This window comes from Neolamprologus brichardi, chromosome 9, assembly GCF_056152115.1.
Source record: "Neolamprologus brichardi isolate AB-2024 chromosome 9, ASM5615211v1, whole genome shotgun sequence".
Taxonomy (NCBI): Eukaryota; Metazoa; Chordata; class Actinopteri; order Cichliformes; family Cichlidae; genus Neolamprologus; species Neolamprologus brichardi.
This window is the reverse complement of record NC_142112.1, coordinates 6,040,090-6,066,553: the sequence shown is the minus strand read 5'-3', so window position 1 is coordinate 6,066,553 and position 26,464 is coordinate 6,040,090. Positions and strand designations below refer to the sequence as shown.

The following is a 26,464-nucleotide window of genomic DNA, read 5'->3' as shown; positions in this document are numbered from 1 at the left end:
TTGCCAACCTTGGTGATGAATTGTTTTTTTTTTTAAAGGCTTTAAGACATAAGGACCTGAATGAGATCGAATTTTAAATCCTTCTTCTCACATACAAAGCTCTCAATGATTATTCCAATGAAGATATAATAGAACCATTTTATCCCAATAGAGCAATCTCAAAATGCAGTAATTGTGATACCTAGAGTTTCTAAAAGTAGACTGGAGGAAGATCTTCACTTATCAGGACCCTCTCTTGTGGAACCAGTTCCCAGTTCTAGGCTGGGAGACAGACACTCTTGACTTTCATGCTTAAGTTTCCTTGTGATAAAGCTTATTGTTAGGGCTTGTCCATGAATGATCCATTTTTTAAGCTTGTTAAGCTATTACTTCATGCAATGAGCAAACATTTTAACTTCACTTCTTTTTTTTCTCTACAGTTGAATTTGCGTACCATTCATTTTCTTCATCAGTGTTCCATAGTTTGCATTTTGTCCTTGTTTTCTCTGTGCTCTTCTTTTTTCCACTCCTGTGTATGCCCAGGAGAGAAAAAATATTCAGCTTATTTTACATTATTTTACCCAGTATCATGGCAAAACATTGATATGCCGCTCCATTGGGTCCGTTTATATACATGCAGAAGTTGCAGTAAATTGCATTACCAGCAGAGGGGGATATTTTATTTCATGAACATGAAAATAATCAGGAAAGTGTTTAAACAGACATTATTAGCAGATTTACATGTAAATACATATTAGCCACTTAGCTTAACTGTTTCTGGCGATTTAGGACAGTTTCTTGCTCACTAGCAACTTCTCGCTTTTAAATATATTATCTCCCCTTGCTTGTACTACAGCTTCTACATGCATATCCATTTCACACTTTGCCTCTCCAAACCATGAAAGGAACAAGTTGGACTGACGTGTGTAATAAATGCTTTGCTGTGATATTGGGTTTTGTAGCCAGGGTGTACCTCAAACATACGTTACATACATCCAACATTGAGCTATACATGTTAGCTCAATGTTAGCCTTAAGCATTAAGGCTTATCTTCTGCCAGATAGATGTTTATCTATTGCTCACCATTAGCTGTCTATTCCACTTCACATTGTGGAGAAATTGGCTGCAGTTGAGGTGGATGTGCAGAAAGGAGACCTTGCATCTAGTCCTCTGTAAATAGAAATTAACTAGTATAGTTAATTTCTATTTGAAACTGGGTGTGGGTCCCAATCAGCCAGGGTTTCGATTGGGACCCACACCCAGTTTCACACCTTGGCTCAGGCGATTAGAGGATCATCAGGGGGTCCTTTTGTCCCTCTGTGGGGGGACACTCCCACTAGGTTTAAATCTAGGACTCCCCACCATTTGACCTTAGACCTGAAGAAGCTTCTCGGATGAGAGGTGAAACGTCTTCAAGCAACTTAAAGAAGTCCAGACGCTTTTCTTTGCAAGCTCCTTTGACTACAATGACCTGGATGACTGAGAACCTTCACAGACAACTATACTAGAGCTAAATGGCTAAAAAATATGCATCATATCCAGAACAATATCTTAGTTTTTACAGTTATTTGTCCTTAACAAAAATAAAAAAATCCAAACAGAGAAATGAAACAACTTTAGTTGTTTTATTTTGAACTGGCAAACACCAACATGTTGACAGACCAGAGCTGGAAAATCTGGGGCTCATTGTCTTTGGTTCTACCTGCTGAACAACACACATGACTGGTAATCCCAAGTTTAAAAAAAAATAGCAATAAATACATTCAAAGATGAAAAAGGTTTAACATAATGTGCTTTATTTTCAGTGATATTGTGCTTAGATTAAACTTAAGTTAAGTAGGTTAGATTTTCAGTGGAAGACTCCATGAAGCTACAACTTTGTAGTTTAGAATCAGTCAAATCTAAGAAGTCATGCTTCGTCTCGGCAAGTCAACAACAACTGGAAAAAGTGAGTACATTTCTTTTTAGGTTAACATGTACACTTGATAGAAAGTAATGAACCCAGCTTACACGTATTCCAGGGTGCAAATGATAAACTAATAGAAATAACTAAAGACATTGGGCATCCTCCCAACAATTTAAATTAAGGTTTTGTAGTGAGATTGCTTAATGCTGACTTATCCTGATTCATTTTGATATGCAGTCAAAACTAACTCACAGCAAAGGTCGTAGGAACAAAATGTGAAATCCTCGTTACAGTGAGTAGCTTATATGAACAACAGGTATGTGTTACCTGTACATTTTTTACTTCAAGCAATTTTCCATAATACTGACAAAAACTGAAGCTATTTTACAGAAGTGCACTGCATTCACAAAAATAAAAATAATACAGGTCTTCTGGAAATAACATCGAACCTCATACACAAAACACTTACATTCAGCTTGACTTCAGATTCCTCAGGATATCATTACCTGGGCATCCATAATAATAACCAGCATGAAAAGGCTGAGGCACAAACACTTTGGTGGATACAGTGCTCTTCTGTAGTTATGTGGTCATGTACTAATGCAGGAGACTAAAGTGATGGATGAGTCTGCACTTTTTCATTTGGAACCCAGAATACCGTACATTGAAAGTCATTCCACACATTTTCCAGATGATGGCTAATATCCCCTTATTTGAGAGCTACCACATTAACACAGAAACATTTTGTTGCACATACTCTGCCGGCAAAAGATTCAATACAAACTTTTCCAGTGAGAGTTTAGAGAGCTGATCAACACAGCTAAACAGCAGGTTCTTGAACATTGTGCTGTTGCTTCTCTGGAAGACTCCTTATTGCTAATTCAGAAACCAGCAGAGCCACATTCGCGCAACATTTCGACGTCTTCACACAATCAGTGTTTACACAGTCCTTGAATGTGGCCCTAATGTTTCTCGCTCATATACTGAGTTGTGCTGTCAGTCTGCGAGTCAAGTCCTGATTGGTCTTTCTTCTGCGTCAGACCAGAATATTTCTGTGAGATCATCCTCAGCTTCTCCTTGTTAGAGTACTTTCTTTGTGATTTCACTTCCTCTGACATTTGATGCCTGCCCTGTGATATCACTTTGTGTGATGATGGGGAACATGAATCGTTGTCTCTGTGTTTTAATTTGCTATAACCTGTGATGATGATGCTGGTCGACAGGCTGTGCCTCCTGCAGGGCGGCAGTGGTGTGGATGAAAATGAGGAGGGGGACAGGTGGGAGGGGGTGAGGGAGGAAGAGGAGAGGAGGAGCAGGGCCTGGGAGCCTTCCGGTGCTTCCTTGTAGAGGCCGGAGGAGCTGCAAGAAGCTGTTATTGAATCCTGAAGGGGTCTATTTAGGGGGGGACTAGAGTAGCGCTGAGGAGGTGAGGGGCATCCATAACCCTCCTCCCCTGGTTTGTCGTCTCCTCTGTCCCTCCTCTGCTGGTCCTCTTCTCCTTTCCAGCCCTGGTTGGTCCTGGCTCGAGCCGAGTGCCTTCTCTGCAGCGCAGGGGGTTTTGGGCGGCGCAGAGGTAAGGTGAAAGAGCTTAGCATGTTCTTTGTGGTCCAGCAGGTGGAGGGGTGGGTGGGGCTAAAACTTTGGGGGAGGGAAAGTCTCTGCGAGGAAGAGGGAGGAGGAGCATCTGTTTGTTCCTGGTATATACTGAAGACCGCGTGTCCTCCTCCATCATTGCCCCAACCTTCCCCTGCTCCTTTACTGCTGCCAGGTTGCATGGTTAACAGCCCCCCTCCCACCCCACTGTCTCCCACACCTTCTCCTCCCCCCTTTCTGTTTATCAGGGAGTCAGGGTATGCCCTGGGTTTGGCCTCCAGGCTTTTTGATTGGATATAGTTAACGATGCTGTTGGGGGGATTGGCTGAGCAGGAGGAAGTGTTGGGTTTCCGGAGGCTGTGGAGGTCAATGACCGTGGAATAAATGTCCCTCAGGTTTATGACTTTTGTCTTCTTGTCACGGTTTTCATGCAGAACAGCATTGGCACAGATGAAGAGGAAAATGCCAATCCCCATGATGAGTGGGCCAAAGACCTTCAGTCTATCAGAGTACAAATACCTGAAGAGACAATCAGAAAACAGACCAATCCTTAGGAGAGCTACTTAAACACCCTGAAGTACTTTTAGGACCATGCTGAGTTTTAGAAATTCCAAATAGTCTGCTAAAGCTCACTAGTATCAACTTTAATCTCCTACAGCACAGTCAAGAAGCATTCATACAAGAAGAAATTAGCTATTGATCTAACACAATGAAATGTTTATAATGAATGAAATAGCCATTGGTGACATGTGTGCAGTACTGATTACAGTATTGAGCGGGGATGAAAAACCTATCGAGGATGTTAAAGAAATGTATGAACATAACAGCAGACTATACACTATGTGGACATCTACAGAAAACCCATTCCTTGAAGCTTATAGCACAGTTTTTGTGCTGAGGAAGTTTGGAATTTTGCAGTTATTTGAGTCAACAGAATATTGGCAACCTCTATGAACTATGCCCCACAGCACTTGGCACTTGCATTACGTAACTTCATGTGGACTGCCACTCGGTGGCTGGGTGCTTGTGGTTCCTGAGCACTTCCACTTTGCAATAATGCCATTGATTGTGGAATATGTTGGCGGAAGGTATTGAAGGAATTCCCCCAACTGACCTGTTGGAAATGTTTCATCTTCTTACAATACTATGCTCGAATCCAGTGAATTTCGGAAACAATGTCCCCTTTTTTCACAAAGAAGATTGCTGCGTGCTTGATTTTCAATACTTGTGCCATTGGGACTGACAACACCTGAATTTAAAGGTTTGGGGCCACATCTTCTCTATATGCAAAGCAGGCGTGAGCAGTGTTGGGAAGGTTACTTTTAAAAATGTATTCCACTACAGATTACAGAATACATGCCCCAAAATGTATTCTGTAACGTATTCTGTTACGTTACTCAATGAGAGTAACGTATTCTGAATACTTAAGTTTACTTAATATATTATCATGCTGTTTACAACTACATGAATGTACTATTGCTGTGATTTATTACTGTTACTGAAGGTCCGCGGCTCTGAACCGTAGTAAAGGGACCTCTGGATAATAAGTCGGGTTCTGTGTCGGGCTCGTAGCCGAAAACTAGCTTTACTTTGTTGTCTGGGTCAACTTTGCTAGCGAGAGACAGAGAGAGGCGTTGAAAGGCTGCTCCAACGGAGCTTATTGTTTTTGGAGGAAAACACGAACACGGTGTACAGTCGAGTCTTAATAGCTTACTTACAACTGGGCTCGTCAGGCTCTGTTCTTGGCTGCAGTGGTTATTATTATATTTACATGCTTCCAGCTCCCGTTTTTGCTCGATGACAGCTCGTACTTTTCCTTTTTCTGCCTCCCTCGCTCACAGACACATAACGGGTATGGCAGTCCATTCTCCCTGCAGCACGGACTACACTGCCCATGATGCTACATTCTTTAGAGCTATACCTGTAGCATTCTGCCTGTTAGCTTAGCACAACAACAACAAAAAGGCCTCTCTCACCCAGGAAATACACAGAGAGAGAGCGGTCACCCTGTAGCCATGGCAACCGTAACGCTGCCACCTGGAACAACAGAACGTAGCTGTCAAACAAAACCCAAACAGTCCTGACCCGCCACAATATGAAACAGGGAAGTACCGCCGTGTAATCCATTTATTTCAACAAAGTAACTGTATTCTAAATACCACCTTTTTAAACGGTAACTGTAACGGAATACAGTTACTCATATTTTGTATTTTAAATACGTAACGGCGGTACATGTATTCTGTTACTCCCCAACACTGGTCGTGAGGCAGTGAATTCTTCCATATTTGCACAGGGCTTTAGAGTAGGAACTAAACTTCTTTCAAAGCAATTTCAATTTCCTACGGAGACTCTGACGAGATTATAACAGGCATCTCTATGTCACCTCCTCAAAGACGTGTAGAACCACGTAAAGTCCTGTTAAAACCCTTTTAGAATCACCCAAGAACTTTTAGAGGCAAAACAGCCTTCAAAAAAGAACCTCTCTGTTAACCACTAATAATAAAAATAATAATTTTTATTTGTTGTTTCCTTTTAAAGCATCTATGGTCACCTTACAGCACAAAATCAACAACAACATTAATTAAAACCACGGTAGGATTTACAATCCATAATGTGAACAAGTGGGTTTTGAGCTGTGACTTGAACTGTGTAATAGAGTCTAACTGATTGCAGTGACATGGTATGAATGTTACCCTGCTATCTCATCCACAATATGAAGAGATATTTCCCCTGCAAGTCCAGAACTTCCCAAAGGGCCTTTACAGCTGTTCTAGCAGCCTCGGCTAAAGCAGACAGGCTAGTTTGTTTACCTGTCCAGAAAGTCCTGTAGAAAACCTTGTGAAAGATGTCTGGTCGTCCCATTTATGGTTTCTGTCTGGTTAAAACCATCATCGCTTCCTCCATTATCCCGCACGTCATCTGATTGCAGTACACCTTCTCTCACTTGTCGCTGGAAACAGTCAGACAGATGTTCAACTTGGCTTAAGATAAGAAACACTTCATGACAAAATGTGAAAAACGACTGCATTACAACAGTCAAAATATGAAAACCAGCTTTGCCCAGTAAAATACACACAGTGTCAGTGGTGTAGTGTCTCACTTGGGCATCAGCAGGTGCAGTTGTTGGGGTGTCTGAGGAGACAGAAGCCATGGCGGTGCCCTCCTGTGGCTGAGAGCTGAAGAACAATCCATCACGAGGCCAATAGCCCAGAGCTGCCATGACCACACCCACAACCAGAACCAGAATGCCAAGTGCAGCCACGAGACCCGAGACTGAACACAACTTCAGCTTCCCCTTTACCACCACTACCTCGCTCCTGCTAGGGTTTGGGAGGCGGGGACACTGGTTAATTGCGTCATCGTATCACTAACCCCCAGGTGTGTCAAAAAACACACGCAGCCAGGTTACATCACCTCTGAATGCGTGTCTATTTGTGAGTGTGCATTACCTCTTCTTCTTCTTCTTCTTCTTCTGTGCGTGTGGTTTATGTGGTCTGGATAGCGAGTCCTGTCGGCGTGCGTTGATTCTCAGCAATCCACCTGTTGCGATCATCACCACCCACCAATCAGATGGTGGCCCAGCAGGTTAAGCCCCGCTGACCTCTATCTCAGCTGGACTGTGTCACACCAAGTTCTTGTCAGAGAGACACAGAGTGTCAGATAAAGAGATGTGTTATGATATCACACGCTGCCTGTGTTGTTTGGAGGGGCAGACATTAACTAGTTTAATTCTGTTCATCTGGACGTAGCGTTTTCTGGGATCCTTGGGGTGGACCAATTTTTGAATGGTACTCATGGCCATTGATCAGTGTTCTTTGATCAGTGGGTTTTGGTCAGTGGTTGTTGATCAATGGTCATGAGAATTTGCATAATTATAATTAAGGAACTGACCTCACAGCCCATTGTTCCTTCAGTGGGCTGGTTTCAGTCATTATGCAAATGTACTGTTTATAAGATTGAAACCTGCAGTCAGCTGAGACTGAAGAAGTCACTTGGATGAGTGACGAAACGTTTCTCCCAGAAAACGCTACGTCCAGATGAACAGAATCAACTTTTGGAGATTTATTTTCCTGGATGATTGAGAATGCATCCAGACATTAACTAGTTTAATATCAGTTCTGTTCATCTGTGCACAATCGATTCTGAAACTCAGCAAACAGCACAAAGTTTGGTATTCTTAAATGAGTTTTCACCACTAATATTCTCGTAGTGACAGACACGTGATGGATATTAAACCCATTTGCCTGTTCAATGTTTTATTTAAGAGTGCAGGAACTACACCTCCCAGCATGCACCGCTGCTCCATAGCAGAACCTTTACACCGTGTGATTGACTCTCCAAATTCTGACTCCTACACCCAGCCATACTAATACTGAAGGCAAATACTGGCTGGTACATGTTACTGTCTAATAATGATACAGATCAATATGAATGATACCTACTGATGAGAGCTATCAAATCAGTACTGTTCAACACCAATCAGTAACAATTTGTTCTTAATAAATGAATCTATTGTTGAAGGTAAAAATCAGGAACACTGTTCTTTGTAATCACTACTACTGTGACATATGATCACTACTGCAGCAAATCAGTCACCACTTCAAAAATACAAATCAATAATCAATCAGTAAATATAACACTGATACATATGATTTAATATTCTGACTGATCTGATCACACTGCTCAAGCCTTAACGAATCACTGCTTGTTACTAATCAATAACAAAACACACATATACACAAAAGGAGAACTCACACACAGCATAGCCCTACAGTATTGATCACTGGTGTTGAATATCAATTGAGCACTACCTGTCAGTACTGATCAGGGTTGGTTAGTTCACATAAATCAGTCATGAGAGCAAAACCGACACAGATAAGTACTGATCGGAAACACTGTGCAAACACTTAGATACACATAAAATAAAGCGTAAGGTGTGTTTGTTCTCACAGACACCGCTGCTGTCGGTTCTCCTGCGCTTCGTGCTGCTGCAGTCTCTAAATCTCTCTCATCGCCTCCTGCTATCATCTCTCCGGCTCTTTTCTCTCTCTCCCTCTGCTCCGCCCTCTCTCTGTTTCTGCAGTGATGCTAAGAGTCGTTGAATCTCCTCCCCCAAAGAACGAAAGGCACCGGGTAAGACAGGCACAGTGAGAGCGAGCGAGAGAGCACCAGAGAAACGAGTGCCAGTGTGCCACTGCTCTCCCTTTGTCTCTCGCTCACTCTCTCTCCTGCTGCTGTAATTCAGTCGTTCATGGCACAAAACTTGATTAAATATCATCACAGCCAATTATAATTGTATAACTTTATACAGTTATTACAATAACAACATATGTTGCTGTGTCTGGATGAATGCATGTGTATGTTTATGTACTTTATACAAAGATTTTAGCAAATTCAAATCAGTACTTAAATTATTTGTTACAATAAATGATCCTTATGTGCTGATAATATTACACTACTAGAGTCTCATTGCTTCAGCACAAACCATGGTTTGTTTTCTGTTGGGTATTTTTATGGTCATTGGTTCTTGATGAGAGTCTGTCTCTGCTTCAGATGTTCTCTGTCAAGAGGAAATGACGTTCTTAAATTACACTACTTTTTTTTAAAGAAAGTAAAGGAACACTTTTTCATCAGTTTTAGCACCTTTGATGTTTGGCATCAAAGGTGCACTAGAGGGGCAACAAGTTTCCACTAGTTTTGCATTTGGCTAAGGCCAGTGTCTCTACTGGTAACACGAGGCGATATGTGGACCCTACAAAGGTGGAAGTTCATCCAACTCCTCCAGGGTGGCACATCAATACGTGCCATTGCCAGAAGACTTGCTGTGTCTCCTAGCACGCTCTCAAGAGGAGATTGCAGGAGACGGGCAGTTCTGGGAGAGCTGGACTGGACCGTACATGGGCCTTAACCCATCAACTAAACCAGTATCTGCTTTTTGTGCAAGGAGGAAAAGGACAAGTACTGCCAGAGCTGCAAGATGACCTCTGAACAAAAAATCAGAAACAGATTCATGAGGGTACTGTGGAGGCTGATTGGCAGAATTGACAGGCCCACATCTGGCACCCTGTGCTTTTCACACATAAGGGCAGGTTCACCTAGAGCACATGTTGCAGACTTGTAAGAGTCTGGAGAAGCCATGGAGCCACCCACAGGCTAGGTATTGGCACCCTGAGTCCCACTGTGTATCAAGAGGGAATACTTGGACCCATTGTGAGACCCTACACTGGCCAAGTGGGTCTCGGTTCCTCCTGGTGTACGACAATGCCTAGCCTTGTGGGCTGAGAGTATGAAGGCAGTTAGGAGGATGAAGAAATTGATACTGCTGACTGGCTCTTATACTCTCCTGACCTCTGGGACATTATGTTTCAGCTGACGTTGTCAGGTTGTGCCTCAGACTGTCCAGGAGTGCAGTGATGCCCTGCAGATCTGAGAGGAGATCGCACAGGGCACCATCTGCCGTCTCAATAGGAGCACACCCCATACAAGCACATGGTGGACATACAAATTATTCTGTATTATTTTGATTTCAAATGATGTGGCACCTGAACACATTAAGGTTTTAAAGAATCAAAAATGACCACAACAAAGAATGGGAACCCAGGAAGCAAACTCGTAACATTTGATTTGTTTTTATCACGGTCAAACTATAACATACAGCAAATATATCCATGTATCTGAACCTACAGCTACATACAGTAGTGGCATTAACATCAGCCCACTGCTGGAAACATGAAAATACCCACCTGGACCTGTTATAGTGTTAAATCTTAGGAAAGCTGTCAAGTAAACTAGAATTTGCAAAAAAAGGCCAAGAATACACTGGCCTGAGTTCACAGCTCAGTTCTTGCTCCTTCTGCACCTACACAGAGGAGAAGAGGTCAGAGAGGGTATGGCACAGACTTTCAGAGTGGTTTATGGTTAGAACATACCTCCAACTTTTAACACGAGGGCTGGATACTCTCTTCTTCATAAAGCCTTTTTAGTTCTGATAGATGGGACAGAGGTTTTGGGGGTTGGATTTATGATTTACGATTCTCTATTTTGAATGCTGGTTATTATTAATCTGGCCCATCCTGCTCGACATTCGGTATTTTCCCCTCTCTTTGTCTTGCTCTACCTTCCTCTATGCCTCTATGTTTGTAGCACACAAACGATGTCATTATGGCTACACCCATATTTACTGTATATATAACAAATTGCCTATGAAGTCTGTGGTTACTGCTGCAGTAACCACAGACTTCACGGACCCCCATCTATGTCCACTGTGAGCAACCATCTTTGAACAGAGGCGGTGGCTTACGACACCAACGGTCTGCCATCTATAATCCAGTTTTGAGATCCCATCCCTGACGCCTTAACGCCCACTCACATCCTGGGCCATTTGACCTCAGGAAATCACATGATAGGGTGGGGCCAGGTTTCACCCGAAGCCTTGGCTGATTGTGACCTTTTCACACCTTCTCTCGTGTGATTAGGTAGAGGATCACTAAGGGGGTCCATGACCCTCTTGGGGACACTACCATAGGGATTAAAATCTGGGACTCTCCACCAATTGCTCTTAAAACTGAAGAAGCTTCTCGGATTAGAGGTGAAACGTCTTCAAGGAAACTTAAAGAAGTCCAGACGCTTTTCTTTCCCAGCTCCTTAGACTATGATGACCTGGATGACTGAGAACCTTCACAGACGCTTGTATGAGTATTTACTGATCTACTGAGATGTAACACTGATGAAGCGCTAATGAATTAATACAGGCTAGGTACTGAGTGAAATATTATGGTCATTATTAATCAGAAGATTTAGGAATGCTACTGGAGCTGATGGGCAGTAATTAATAAATACACACAACACAAAATGCTTAGGGACTTAGATGGAAGAGAGGCTGGTAGTGAAGGAGGAAAGACTGAATTGGGAGGTTTTGAATCTTCTGGTTCTGGTTTTGCAACCACTGGAGTCTCTGGGTCAAGCTCTGCAAGGGACCGGCGTATCTGGGTCATCCCCTCACTGAGGACTTCTGCATAATCCCTCCCAGATAATTTGGCTATTCTTTTTAAGTCTGCCAAGTAAGTATTTGTCTTGGAACCTCTAACTTTAAAATTTCAGATAGACTGTATGATTAATAATGACCATAATATTTCACTCAATACGTAGCCTGTATTAATTCATTAGCGCTTCATCAGTGTTACAGAGAGTTTCCTAAACAACCATCAAGGTTGGCAGAGAATGATCCAAAAAATAGAAAATTTCGATGTAGCACGCTTTGATGGGACTGTCGAAGTGATTTATGTAAATAAAATGGGTTATAATGCCCGTGAGATTTGCCACGCTGCTTTTCCCAACTTTTGATGAAAAGGTCAGAAATTGGTTAAAAGTAAATCAGAGCTGCAGTCATATAACTAATGATACAATAAACCCACAGTTATTCATATTTTATCATTTTTTTGATTGATCTTGATCTTATTAACCTCTTCTTTCTTACACTATACATTGTATTTTTCTTTAGTTATGCGTATTTATGATAGTGTGTGCAGAGAGGCACACATCACACACACTGTCTATAACACATAAAAACATTGGCTGGTCTGAAGAGTCTTGATTCCTGCTGCGATATTGGTCGGAACAGAATTTGGCATAAATATGAAAGCATGAACCACACGTCGGGCACAGTTTAAACATCACAGCCTACTTGGGTACCATTGCTGACCATGCCCATCCCTCCAGCTGTCAGAAGATAATGCATCATATCACAAACCTCAAATCAATTCCTGATCTCCATAGTAACCAGATCTCAATCCAATAAAGCACCTTTGATATTTGGTATAATGGGAAAATTGTATCACACATGATCTTGAAGAAAAATGTCTTTTGGAAGCCTAGTGTTTTCCTGTTCTTGCTGGATACAGGATTTAAGGAGCTCTACTCCTACATAGTCAATCAGTGAAAGATGACGAAAACGCAACTTGCTGAAATATATACTTTATGGGTTCTTCCTTGTGCAAATGAGAGATCACAGCACACAGACCAGATCAGAAGCTTTATTGGTCTCAACAAATACTGACAAACAGCAAAGAGAAGTTAGACAAAGGCCCTAATATCAGCCCACTGTTGGAAACATGAAAATACCCGCCTGGACCTGTTACAGTGAAAACCTGAGGAAAGCTGTTGTGTAAACTAGAATTTGCAAACTCAAAGTGTGCAACAGACCACTGCAGGCCAGGATATGCTGATCTGAGTTAAGGTCTACAGCTCAGCTCCTGCCCCTGCTGCGCCATCACGGAGGAGAAGAGGTCAGAGAGAAGCGAGACGAACTGAAGTACAAATCTATAGATCTATGGTTACTCTAAAATAAAACTCTATACAAACACGGTAGATAACAAAACAGACTGTAACACGAGAGAATAAAATTATAAATATAGACTTTGCAATTATTCCAAAGTTAAAAAATTTCTTCTGAAAATTCAGAGTTATTGAACAGTTATTTTATTGATTGTTTAAGAGACGCAGCCAATTACACATTTCCACAACCTGACAGATCCCAGCAGAGGTGGCAGGATGATGTTAGAAGTTAACAAGATTAGTAATGTAATGAGGAGAGAGCACATAGTACTGTGATCATGGTAGGAATCTGGTGACTGATGAGGCCTGAATGAAAACTGAAACATTGACATGACAGAAGACAACGGTTTTGTCTCAGCATGGCGTTGCATCTCATCAAGACACTGCTAAGTCGAGAAGAAGTCTAATAAAGTTCACCCCAAAATCAAATGGACACGGACCTTTGGTCTCCAGGGCTACGTGTGCACGCAGATGCAACTTACCCAGTTTTGGAGACCTATGCAAACATCTCCATGAATAATATCTGTTCATCTGTTTTACAAGTTTATGTAATTTTGGGACGTTTGATGATGTATTTGATGTATTTTGTGTAAAACTATTTTAGAAGGTTCATTTTTCTCTTTTTTGAAATTCTAATGCGATTCTGTAATTAGGAGAGTTTTCTCATAACACTGTAATGATGTTTAAGATTTTCTAGGAATTACAGGTTTTGATTTTTACACACTCAACACAATGATGAGACTCGTGTTAATTATGGAAACCTTTTCAGTAAACCGGACTTTTGTCACTGTGAGACCGAAATGCAGTTGTGAATGTTTCAAATAAATCAGATCAGTGAGAACAAATCAGATGGCCCCGCCCCTCCCTGAGCCTGGTTCTGCCGGAGGTTTCTTCCTGTTAAAAGGGAGTTTTTCCTTCCCACTGTCGCCAAAGTGCTGCTCATAGGGGGTCATATGATTGTTGGGTTTTTCTCTGTATCTATGAAGCGCCTTGAGGCGACTTTTGTTGTGATTTGGCGCTATATAAATAAAATTGAATTGAATTGAATTGAAAATAAATGTCTGAATTTTTCTTTTCTTCATGTGAGGAATAATTTCTGTCATGTTTTTAACTCTCTTTCGTGGAACCACTGCTTTACTAAAATCAGTGCAACATTTTTTGTTCACAGAACTCTTTTCTTACAATAAAAATCTGTTGATAACTTAAGTTTGCATTAGGACAAATAAAAGGACTTGACTCTGAGTAGTAGTCTGTTTAATGTTCTGAAGGCGCCTTTTTTAATTTGACATGTGTGTTTTGATTTTTTTCCCTGATATCTTAACATTACAAGTAAATATGATCAAATAAAGCAACTTGGATCAGATAACGGTGAAACTACTTCCCAGGACTGATTTACAGATAAAATAACAAAAAATCTATCTCAAGATGTTTTGATGCAGATTTTTTTTTTTGAACATCTCAGACAATCAACTGAGCACAGCCATGTTTCCTGGCAGACCTGCCACTGCTGATCATACAAGTTGTAAGTCCCACTTAAAGCTTTGCCTCCAGTTTTTAGTTCACCTGAATAAAGCTGTGCCCCATCCAAAGGGCAGTTTCCCTAAGTGACGGTTGGTTGTTTTCACATGAAGTGATAATGATGACAGTAACTGAATGTCGAAATGACGTCACAGGACCTGCCAACAGAAAGGTCACTGTAACGTCAAACGAATTCAGGTGACAACAGGATGGAAAACACGGCTCGTCCGGATCAGAGAATAAGGGGTAGATGCCATGGTAATGGGGTCTATCAGGTTTGGATTTGGTCAGTTACGAGCTGCAAATGTCAAGTATTGGTATGCTCAACATGTGATTGGCTCCTATCCTTAGCATGTGATCGGCTTCTGTCCTCAGCGTGTTTGAACATCAGGATGGAATTGTAGATCTTGAGGGCAGGACCGAGTTTGATTGACATAATCCGGATGATGTCCCGCTGGGTGAGCAGGAGGAAGGCCCGTCCATCAATTTGCTAGAACAGAAGCAGGAACAGATCAGATCATTGCCACTGTCACGTCATTAGCTCTACACCACCAGATCATCTCGTCCGGTCATCTCACCTCGTCTCTGAACTGTTTGGCCTGTTCCTCACAGCCGGGGAGAGACTCTATGAAATCTGACACCTTAGAGGGAAAGAGAGAAAAAAATCCATTTGTCATACAGACAATGTACGTTAATACAAATAAATCGAATGAGCACTCTTATTTACTATCACCACGTCAATTAGTGAACTACACAGCTGCAGCATCTCTTTTGCTCTCTGACCTGTTGGACGCTCCAGTGTTGGACAGTCTCAGCGTGGACTCCTGCGACACCTGGCAACAATTTGCGGTGTTGCTCCCAGCATAGTGACAGGTCGCGGCTGGGCTGTGCTGACATGGCTGAGAGGAAGACAGACTGGTGGAGGGCGGCCTGCAGACTGGATTCTAGAGGTCAGAAACACCAGTCAATGACAACCACATGGCAAAACCTCAACAACAAAAATGACAACACCTTAGTACCAAACAGCAGTGGCTTCATAAACAAACACAACCAATAACAGTGAGAACAATTTTAAACCCAAATATAGAGATTTCTATTCAACCAACAGGGGAGTGAACAGCAACATTGATTTACAATATGAAACGTTAATGTGGTGTGATGTCATCCACAAACACTGTTTTTCACAGTAAGACACTGAGAGACCAGCAGAAACCCCGCAGAGACCTGCCACATACCAAATATGAACTTATTTAATATGTGGAGAGTCAGCAGGTCTCACCACTAAGCACTAAGATGGGCATCACGTGATCCTGATCAATCAGCCGATTGGTAATTGGAAAGACTCGGATGTCCTTTACAGGATTAAGCACACAGAGAACAACTAAAACTGCAGCTACCATGGTGAAATGTTTCCATAGAAACAGCCACCTTATCTGCCTGCTGTTTCCATGGAAACAGTGAAGAGAGCAATGTTGTTTCCAGAGTGTGGATGAGTTTATATGTCAGTGACCGTTTCCACCATCACAAACAGCAGCGTTGTAGTTTCACCTTTTTTTATGCCACAAAACAGCTGGAACACATCGTGTGATGCTGCAGCTGCAGACATGTCACACCTCACCTTTATTTCTGAAACATATGTGTCTGCTTTCTGTCTCATATGTAAACTCCCATTCAAAAAGAGGGGCTGATGCATCTGAAGCTGTGTGCTAACTGACCCTGACCTGAAGAAGTTCAACACATAAAAATCAGGTATTATCAATGACAGATTGCATTTTATACAGGCTTCGGCTGATTTTAATCTAATTTCAGGCTCATTTGAAGATTGATTATAATAATAATAATAATAATAATAATAATAATAATAATAATAATAATAATAATAATATGAGGCTAATTTTAGGGGTAGATCAACTGTGGGTGTAGGGAGAAATTGATACACTGCAGAACATGTCAGAGTGCTGCTACACTTTAAACTGCTGATGTCTGTAGTATGTTTCTGCATACAGCACTTCAAACATGAACATCTGTGTTTGTATTCAGTAGTTTAGCTGCTGTTGTCTCTCTGAAACCTGACGTCAGCGGTTTGATGAATTCTGCAGTATAATGCAGAACAGTGAACAGTGAAGGAGCAACTCTCCACCACCACCCTCCCCTCTCTCCCAACCTAGTACCTGGGCTGAGGACTCTGAGACGAGGCTCCTCCTCTTCCTGTTTCACACGAAGGAATGTGGTTGGCTGGGGCATTCGGGTGGTTCTAGCCATAAAGTAGAATACAAGACAACCATTATGAGTGGAAAAAAACAAAGAAAATAAAACAGCATTCTACTGTGAGTCCACTGTATTTTCACTCTACTGTGAGTCTATATTAAACTTAAATATTCAGAATCACTTGTGTATTTGAACAGGTTTTACTCACTGTGGGATCTCACCCTGTTCTCAAGACAGAACTTATTAAGCCAATTATTCTAAGTCATCTAAAGTGATGGAAACCTTCAATTCAATTCAGTCTTATTTATACAGCGCCAAATCACAACAAGAGTCACCTCAAGGTGTTTTATACTCTAAGGTAGACCCTACAATAATACATACAGAGAAAAACCCAACAATCATATGAGCCAATATGAGCAAGCACTTTGGTGACAGTGGGAAGGAAAAACTCCCTTTTAACAGGAAGAAACCTCCAGCAGAACCAGGCTCAGGGAAGGGAAGTATGATTCAATGCAGAGAGGTCTATTAACACATAGTAAGTGAGAAAGGTCACTGAAGAAGAAACACCCAGTGCATCATGGGAATCCACCATCACCCTAGACCTATTGCAGCATAACTAAGGGAGGATTCAGGGTCACCTGGTCCAGCCCTAACTATATGCTTTACAAAAATGGAAAGTTTTAAGTCTAATCTTAAAGGTAGAGATAGTGTCTGTCTCCTGAACCCAAACTGGAAGCTGGTTCCACAGAAGAGGGGCCTGAAAACTGAAGGCTCTGCCTCCCATTCTACTTTTAAATACTCTAGGAACAACAAGTAGGCCTGCAGAGCGAGAGCGAAGTGCTCTAATAGGGTGATATGGTACTATAAGGTCATTAAGATAAGATGGGGCCTGATTATTTAAGACCTTGTATGTGAAGAGCAGGATTTTGAAGTCAGTTCTGAATTTAACAGGAAGCCAATGAAGGGAAGCCAAAACAGGAGAAATCTGCTCTCTTTCTAGTCCCTGTCAGGACTCTTGCTGCAGCATTTTGGATTAGCTGAAGGCTTTTCAGTGAGTTTTAAAGACATCCTGATAATAACGAATAACAGTGGTCCAGCCTTACTGTTTGAATGTGGTCAAGTGTGGTTTTAGGTTATATAATCTATCTTATATAACATCTACTCAACTATCACCCACACACACTGCAAAATATGAACTTTATTCTGAAAATGAGAAAGTTCCTGAAGAAATTTTATTATGCCAGTGCATCATCAGTAGCCAACAGGAGCAAAGGATTCCTTTCTGGAGGTTGGAAGAAGTATTGGCAGCATAATGTGGGTACTTTGAAACAACCCAAATAAAGCCAGCTAAAAAGAGGTGACTCAGGCTTGAAATCTCAAAATTGTTTTAAAAGGCCAAAGTATTTACAGCCATCCTGTTTACACAGCAATAGCCATAAACCAAGTCAATGAGGCAGCCATAGGGCAATAATTTGTAGAGAAAAAAATATCATGAACTTTCATGAACCCTGATAATTAACTGTAATATTGTTGAGCTTTTATTTTGAAAGTCACATATTACTTGTTGAAATAATTATATGTATGCTAAAATAATTAGAAAGCTGAATTTGTATGTTATTCTATATATTGAATTTTATTTTGAAAGGTCAACACATTTAAACACTTCCTGTTTGTAAAGTAGTACTCATAAAAGAAGCAGTATGGCATCTTTAGAATGGTGGCAGTTATTGATGTGCAGAGGTAGCACCGCGGAGAGAACACCATGTGACAATTGTAGATGTAGATGTGATAAAAACACACAGCGTACGAAGCCACCTAATCCTAAATTTGCTCAGTGAATCCAGAGATGACCTGGAATTTCCAGCTAAAAGGAGTCATGGAATTCCAGCGTAAACAAAGCTTCTTCAAAGCTTCCATTTTTGGTGTTTTTTACTGTAGCCTTTGTGGCCAAAATGTTACTGTTAAAGAGGCTGATGTGAAGTACTTAAAGAAGGGACAAACCAGGGGGGAGACAGGAACCTATCCTGAAAGTAATCAGGCCTTGGTGGACATCAGGCCGGGATGTGTGAACAGCAGCACATTTTTCCTTTTGATGTTTGGAATTGATTCGACAGATTGAAGGTGCCGTTTGGTTTTGTTAATAAATTCTATAATGTATAGCAAAAATTGTCATAATTTCAGGACCATGGGCAGTGCACACCATTTTCAAAGTCAAAGTCAATTTCATTTATATAGCACATTTAAAATAACTGTTGACCAAAGTGCTGTACATTTCAAATAATCAAAAGAGAAAAAAGCATAGGAAGACATGACAACATTTTAAAAACTAGCATAAAATAGGAAGATTTGAGTAAGAAATAAGACAAATAAAAGTAGTAAAAAGTCATTCTGATTTAAACGCGAAGTAATAAAAGTGGGTTTTCAGACAGGATTTGAAAGTGTCTAATGGGGAGGTCCTGATGTGAAGGGGCAGTCACAGCAAAGGCTCGATCTCCTCTGTGCTTTAATCTGGCATTGGAGCATTTGATCTGCAGACCTCAATGATCTTGCAGGACTGTACCAGTTCAAAAGATCAGAAAGGTATGAGGATGCTAACCTGTGCAATACCTTAAAAACAAAAATAAATCTTAAAATCAATTTGAAAACTAACTGGCAGCCAGTGTAAGGATCCTAGTATGGGGGATGTGTGGTCTGGCTTGCATGTGCCAATAACCCTGAAGCCTGAAGCCTTTTGGACCAGCTGAAGTTAGATAACTGATGACAGACTAACACCTGAGTAAAGACTATTACAAAAGTCGAATAGCTCTCTCAAAGTCTCTGGAACAGAGGAATGGCTTCACTTTTGTTAGTAGCCGGAGATGAAAGAAACTGGTTTTGATTACAGCATTGATCTGTTTATCAACCATTGATAAACAGTTAGAGTTCTTAATGATAGTCTTGTAATTACTGATACTGGACACTCTATGGTCCCAGTTTTATTGGACCTCTCTTCGGCTTTTGATATGGTGAACCATAACATCTTATTATTAAGACTTGAGCACACTGTGGTTATTAGAGGCACTGCCCTTGACTGGTTTAAATCATACCTCGCTGGCAGGTCCTTTTTCTCTTCCTCTGCACTGGCCTGTTGCAGTGTGCCTCAAGGATCAGTTTTAGGCCCTATTCTTTTTCATTGTATTTGCTCCCTTTAGGTGCAATCTTTGAAAATACATTATTAGAGCAGGGCAATATGGCCAAAAATATTTGAAAATTTGCAATAACGATATAACTGACGATATAATTGATGCGAGACAAAATACAACTCCACAACTTTACTAGCGCAAAAAAAACCCATCCATTTATTTTAACTTAAACAAGCAGCTGTTTTTTATATGCATTAAAGCTATATAAAAATTTAACAGTGCAAATGCAAATTCCTTGCTGAAAGTTTAACCAAAAGGCATCTCCAGTAGAAATGGGCTGACATATCCTGAGCATAACCATGTATAATATCCATTGAAGTTAAAAAGAGGTGCTTTGCAACATTAAACTGCTTTGTGCCAAATAAAAAAGTCAAATATGTATTTTTCGGACCATAAGGTGCACCGGATTATAAGGCACATTAAGCAAAACAGTCAGATAAATCAAACTTTATTCTTCCCATGTTGTTGCAGTATATTAATGACTAACCTCGTATTGTGGATTGATTAACTCAGTTGTTCTCCTGACTGAAGTTTGGTCCGTTTACAGCATCCTGCCATGCGATTGCATTTGTCCCTAACCATCAGGAACCCTCACGTTAACTTTTAAGTGTTAGCTTAAATCCTCCAGCTTCACTGTTTATGTTATGCTAACATAGCTGTATCGCTAGCGATCACGTAGCACATCATAACATACCACCTAGCCCAACTTCAGTAATCCTACAAACGTCACTGCTGTTTAGTTTCCTGTCTTCATTTATGTTGGAAGTGATAGCAGAGCTGTACGTTTGAATGTTTTCAGAAATCTCTCAGTCAAAACATGCTATATCATGCTTAGGTAACTAGCGAAACTAGCGAGCTAACTTCCGCTAGCTTCCTGCTAACTTCTAACTCCGTTAAATGTAATAAATTCTGTTTTCATGGATGCCTGGGTGTTATACTTCATAGTTACACCTGGTAAAGCAGCAATGCTGATCGTTTTATTAAAGATGAAAGAATTTAGACAGTTTTTAACTCTCAGTGATGCTAGAGTGTTCGTTTGACTTTGGGACCTGAATCAGACGGAGTTTAGGACCCAGATTACTCCCAGATTTACGAGCACCTTAGTCCGACAAATACGGCAATAACGACGGCCGCTTGCATGTTCTACAAAAAAATGTGCTTTGTTGTGTATCTGACGGACAAACACCAAACCAGTTCCACATCACTGAACTTGCACCATTTTTACAAACCAATTCTGGTTCATCCGTTTCACTCAACAATCGGCCATGTGCGTATGAAAACAAAGGCACTGCACATGCGCGTTTTACCCATATTCTATCGCGATATTTCATTTTCTTATTGTTGCCTAACATTGTACCGGTATTACCGTGAACGGTATAATATGGCCCAGCCCTATACAATATCACCTTTCACTGTTACGCCGATTACATACAGATCTATTTTGAACTTACTGATGACCTTGTTGTGTCTCTGCATTACTTTCGAGAATGCATGCGTGAGGTCAAAGAATGGTTCCTGAGTAATTCTTAAACAATAAGAAGACTGAGATCATCGTGTTCGACAGTAATATCCCTCGTGTCCAACTTCGTGCAGCTTTGGGTCCCTTTGCTAGCTCTTCTTTTGACTATGTCAGTTAGGTGTATTGCTGGATAGCTCGCTCAAACTCGATACCCTGTCTGCTGTACCGAGATCTAGCTTCCACCAACTGCGCCATATCTCTAAGGCTAGGCATTATGTTCCACATGAGGACCTGGAGAAGCTTATTCACGCTTTTGTGACCTCCAGGTTGGATTATTGCAATTCCCTGTACTTCGGTCTTCTCTCCTCCTTAGACTGCAAACAGTCTAAAATGCGGCGGCCCGCCTCCTGACTGGTACCAGGAAATTCTGCTCTATTACTCCTGTTCTAGCTGGCTTGCACTGGCTGCCCATTAAGTACCGTATTCAATTTAAAATATTACTGCTCATGTTCAAAACCATTAATAAATTAGCGCCGAGTTATCTTAGTGAACTTCTTAGGCCACATACTCTTGCTAGAACACTTAGATCTGCTACTCAACTACTTCTGACACAACCTAGATCTTGGCTGAAGTCTTGGGGTGACCGTGCGTTTGCTCTGGCTGCCCCAGTACCTCCCCCTCGCTCTCCGCGCCTCTGATTCTATTGCACTGTTTAAATCACGACTAAAGACCCACTTATTCAATCTTGCCTTTCCTTCTAGTTAACATTTCACTTATGATTTCACATTATGTACTTTTATGCTTATTTTAATTCTTTGTTTGATATGTATCTGCTGCTTCTCCTATGTATCTGTGATAGTGATCTGCTTGCATACCTAGTACTTGCTTTGGTCCTACTTCTATTTACCTTTCTTTTATTCTCTATGCTACTTGTTAAGCACCTTGGTATACCCTTGGTTTTTAAGTGTGCTTTATAAATAAAGTTTATTATTATTATAATTCGTGTCAAAAATCACTCCTAGGTTCCTTGCAAAAGGTTTTCTTCTTTTTTTTTATAAATTTCAAAGTCGTAGTGGTCACAGGGACCAAACGCAATGACCTCTGTTTTTTGTTCATTTAAATTAAGAGAGTTTAAAGTCATCCATGCCTTAACATCTTTCAAACAATCTAATAAAACCTTCAGAGGACACACAGATTTAGATTTCAGTGGCAGGTAAATCTGTGAGTCGTCTGCATAACAATGACATGAGAATTCTTTTTATTGAGCCCATTGGGAGCATATAAATCTGGGCCAAGAATGGACCCCTGTGGAACCCCACAAGAAAGTGAGGTTTCTACACTCATGAGCTGCACTACATTTTTTATTTGCGGGCCTACACAAATTCAGCTGCATGCATTATGACAACATATAATATATAGATCACAAATGTACACACGCACAACTCCCTCATGAAATCTCTCAAATTCACTTTTTTCACTAAACAAATCCAACAAAACTGTCACCGTAGGCCTACATTTAATGTCCACATGTATAACCTTTATTCATGTACATGCTCTTCTGACTACAATGTAACAAACTGCACCTGTCCTTTTAATAAATTACCTGCAATTAAACATCATCTATTGGTTTGTGAAATAGCACTAGATTACAAGGTTCTTGTGAGATTGGGCATGTCCAACTCAAACTTTTGTAAATCACCCATAAAACTACTCACACCAGTGCTATTTGGGGAATGTACTCACATGCTATTTCGCCTCATTTAGGTAATCTGGCTCTTTGTATTAATCATAAGACTGGGATTATACTTTCTATGTCTGCAACCCTGCTAGGGTCCACTCAGGTTAGAGTGACATAAATTTCATTATCACGTAGTGATGAGTGTCTGTGTGCCTCCCTGATTTTGTGAGTGCACAGACTCATCTGTGGAAAATTTTAAAAGCCAGATAAAGAGACAGCTGGAAATAGGGGCTGAATAGTCTAATAAACCTGATTTATAATTGTGTGGCTCGATGCTATTCCATTAGCACAGTTAATGATGAGAATAAGAAATCTGACGAATAATATATAGTGTGTCTCAGTGCTATTCATAGTTTTCAGTCACGTGACCAACTTGCTACCCTGGTGGGCAAAACATTATTCCATCATGATAGCCAATCGTGGACCATCCTGCAGGACAGATGTGCGAGGAAAAACAAAGATGTGAAGAGAAACTGTGTCAAAACTATAATAAATCTGACGAATAATAAACAGTGTGTCTCAATGCTACTGCACTGGCAAATTCAATAATTATAAACCTGACAAATAGCTGTGTGCATCAGTTATATCACACACACAATTACTGGCACACTCAATAATAATAATAATAATAATAAATCTGATGAGCCTTGCCACACTCAGTTAGGTGACAGAGTGCGACAGGCAGTAGGAGATAGAGATATGTCTGAGTAACGTCCCTGATTACGGGCTAATTTTAGGGCCACTTTTGTTACAAACACTTAACAGGCAAACAGCATCTTGCCTCATCTTCTCGCTCTCACCTGTCTGTCAGCCTTCTTCTCTTGCCAAGAGGAACCAGCAGCTCCTCGTCTCTGGGTTCTGCCTTCTGAAAGCTCGTGCTGTTTAACACAGAGAGAAACAGACACCATGTAAACACCACTTGTTTTTTCAGAATTATTTGCAGGACAAAATAATGACCAGCTGTTATTCTTCTGGAATAATAGAAATAACAGAGATCCTCTTACTGTAGACGTCATTTCCCATTCTATGTTTGTTTACATGCTTGGAGAAGCTCTATTCTCAGATTTAACAGTACAAGATCCACAATAAAAGCACTTTCTACAGTTACCTGTCTGACTGGTTGTCATGCTGGCGCACGGTGACAGGTATGAGGGTTATGACTCGTTCTCCGCCCAGCCTATCAGGAAGCACCATCTCCTTACGCATGTTAATGTCAGAATATGGACAGCCAAAGGCACTAGGTGACAGAGTCAGACAAACATTTAACAAAAGAGAAACACAAACACCGAGAAATTACAACCAAGCAAACACGAATCACCATCAACAGAAACAAGTCAGCAAGCACAAGCATTACAGAAATATGACTCCTCTGTATTTAGTCATAGGCAGGTATGCAGTATTTTGAACAAGCTGGAGGCGTGACAGAACTGGCTAAGTCCAACACAAAAGTGTGTTACAGTAATCCAACTGACACATGTATTACTGTCGCAGTAGCTGCTGGGTCTAAAACCCAACATTTCAGTCTTCTTTTCATTCAAATGTAAACAGTTTAGGGCTATCTGAGCTTTAATTTTCAGCAAGACATTCAATAAGTGGTTTAATTGAGATCCTTCTCCTTAACCCTTTAAGACCTACCATAGAACCAAGTCCGCCAGAGCTTATATTATATTTTTACATGCTGTGGAGCCATTTTTGGGAGCATTTCAAGTTGCTATACATCAATACAACCATTACAGCCTAAATCTTAATGATATGTCTGCATTAAGTGCATAGTAATTACATAAATTGCAAAAAAGTGCAATAAACTACAAAAAAATTGAGAATTGTTTTTGTTTTTTTAACATATATTTCTAGTTAGAGAAATTTAAGAGGCTTATCCCTCAAAACTGTAAATACAAAAAAGTTGCACAAAATAATTTCCAACCACAGGAAATTTAGTTTGAGTGTCTTCATAGTTTTATTTTTGAAATACACCAATTTTTATATACTGCAGGAAAAACGAAAATAAATATTATAGTGCAAATTTGCAAAAAAGCAGCATCTGCATCAAAATAAACTATTTCCAGCAGTGCAATATGAGTCCTAAGCATCCCAGAAACGACACAGAAAGTCATAAAGTCAAAGATAACTTTTAAAAACACCAGTATAGGCTCATGAGGCCCTGATGGTAAAAAACTACATTTCCACGAAAATGACGTCACTTCCGGTTTCGGGCAGGTCATGGCGGACATGCCAAAGTTCGCGCTGACGTCTATTCCAACGTAGGAAGTGTTATGAACAGCTGATCAGATCGGCAAAGCGTGTTTCTGGAATATTGTGTTTTTGTTGCTGCAAGTGCTTTTTATGCAGTTTTTGCAAAGCTATATGTGGAAGGAAACTGTGACCGAGGACAAGCTGATGGCATAAGGTGTAAGTACAACTTCTCCGGTTTCATATGCAAAAAAAATTATTGCGCTAGCTTACGTGGTTGCAGAGCTACCGGGATTTAAAAGTAGTTACGCAAAACGGAGCGTGCCCGCTCTGACCGGTTTTAAAGGGTTAAAGGTATGCTTTCTAAAAATGGATCCCAAAGGAAGGAAATAAAGTGAGAAAAGCAGTGGGTCTAAAATTGGCAAATTTATCAATGAAAAAAGACGAGGCTTCCAAACAGACTGTGAGGCATTAGGAACAGAGTCAATGGTCTTACGTGGGTTATGACAGTCAGATGCAATAATTCTCGATAAAGTTTTTAAGCAGTGCAGTGTTAAAGATGGTCATGGTCTTTTAAGATTTGAACTGACACCTGGAACTTGTCCTTCTTTGACCTGTATTCAGCTCTGCGACACTCCCGTCTGATTGCACGAATTCTATCATTATCTATCAAATTTTGGGTCAGGGATCTGTGGGGTGGGTGAGAAAGGTACTTGTGATTTCTTTGTGTAACACAGCGGTCTCCAACCTTTTTTGCGCCACAGACCGGTTTATGCCCGACAATATTTTCACAGACCGGCCTTTAAGGTGTAGCGGATAAATACAACAAAATAAAACTAGTACCGGTACCGAAAAAAAAATTTATTCATAACACACGTGAAAAGACCCAGGAAAACCGAGTAAATGATAAAAACGATAACAAAATAACGCTGAAAACCGATAAAAACCCTGAAAACTATACATTTCACACCTGAGCCTCAACTCTCGCGGCCCGGTACCAAACGACTCACGGACCGGTACCGGTCCGAGGCCCGGGGGTTGGGAACCTCTGGCGTAACAGGTATCTGTGGTTTGTGAGACCGGTTTCTCCATCCATCCATCCATCTTCATCCGCTTTATCCGGGGCCGGGTCGCGGGGGCAGCAGCCTAAGCAAAGAGGCCCAGACCTCCCTCTCCCCAGCCACCTCCTCCAGCTCATCCGGGGGAACACCAAGGCGTTCCCAGGCCAGCCGAGAGATATAATCTCTCCAGCGTGTCCTGGGTCTGCCCCGGGGCCTCCTCCCGGTGGGACATGCCTGGAACACCTCACCCAGGAGGCGCCCAGGGGGCATCCTTACCAGATGCCCAAACCACCTCAG

The 26,464-nt window shown here is 41.1% G+C and overlaps 2 protein-coding genes across 4 annotated transcripts in view; both read right to left on the bottom strand.

Moving 5' to 3' along the window:
- Positions 1–1,653: 1,653 nt before the first annotated feature.
- LOC102787893 (uncharacterized) lies at positions 1,654–8,548 on the bottom strand. 3 transcript variants are annotated; one of them, XM_035912125.2, is made up of 5 exons: positions 8,429–8,548; positions 6,928–7,112; positions 6,555–6,798; positions 6,289–6,428; positions 1,654–3,997 (listed from the first exon to the last, which is right to left on the bottom strand). In XM_035912125.2, exons 2-5 carry the CDS (start codon positions 7,029–7,031, stop codon positions 2,848–2,850), a joined length of 1,638 nt encoding a protein of 545 aa, XP_035768018.2. In that variant the 5' UTR covers positions 7,032–7,112; positions 8,429–8,548; the 3' UTR covers positions 1,654–2,847. The 3 variants fall into 3 exon arrangements, with proteins under 3 accessions (XP_035768018.2, XP_035768020.2, XP_035768019.2); XM_035912127.2 differs by having other exon boundaries at positions 6,579–6,798; XM_035912126.2 differs by having other exon boundaries at positions 6,555–6,795.
- Positions 8,549–12,496: 3,948 nt separating this feature from the next.
- l3mbtl4 (L3MBTL histone methyl-lysine binding protein 4) overlaps positions 12,497–26,464 on the bottom strand; it is a 31,385-nt gene continuing 17,417 nt past the window's right edge. The window contains exons 13-18 of the mRNA XM_087845844.1: positions 24,025–24,153; positions 23,717–23,794; positions 16,501–16,583; positions 15,113–15,273; positions 14,908–14,970; positions 12,497–14,819 (exon numbers count right to left, since the gene is read on the bottom strand). Coding sequence (XP_087701970.1) covers positions 14,637–14,819; positions 14,908–14,970; positions 15,113–15,273; positions 16,501–16,583; positions 23,717–23,794; positions 24,025–24,153 — 697 coding nt within the window. The 3' untranslated portion in view covers positions 12,497–14,636. The remainder of the gene's footprint in view (positions 14,820–14,907; positions 14,971–15,112; positions 15,274–16,500; positions 16,584–23,716; positions 23,795–24,024; positions 24,154–26,464) is intronic.

Bases quoted from the DNA above. Each gene is read 5' to 3' on its own strand.
- LOC102787893 (XM_035912125.2), bottom strand. From the start codon at position 7,031: ATGATCGCAACAGGTGGATTGCTGAGAATCAACGCACGCCGACAGGAC. The intron at 6,799-6,927 runs GTAATGCACACT...CCCAAACCCTAG, and splicing joins AAGAAGAAGAAGAAGAAGAG to CAGGAGCGAGGTAGTGGTGG. The intron at 6,429-6,554 runs GTGTGTATTTTA...GACTGTTTCCAG, and splicing joins GACACTACACCACTGACACT to CGACAAGTGAGAGAAGGTGT.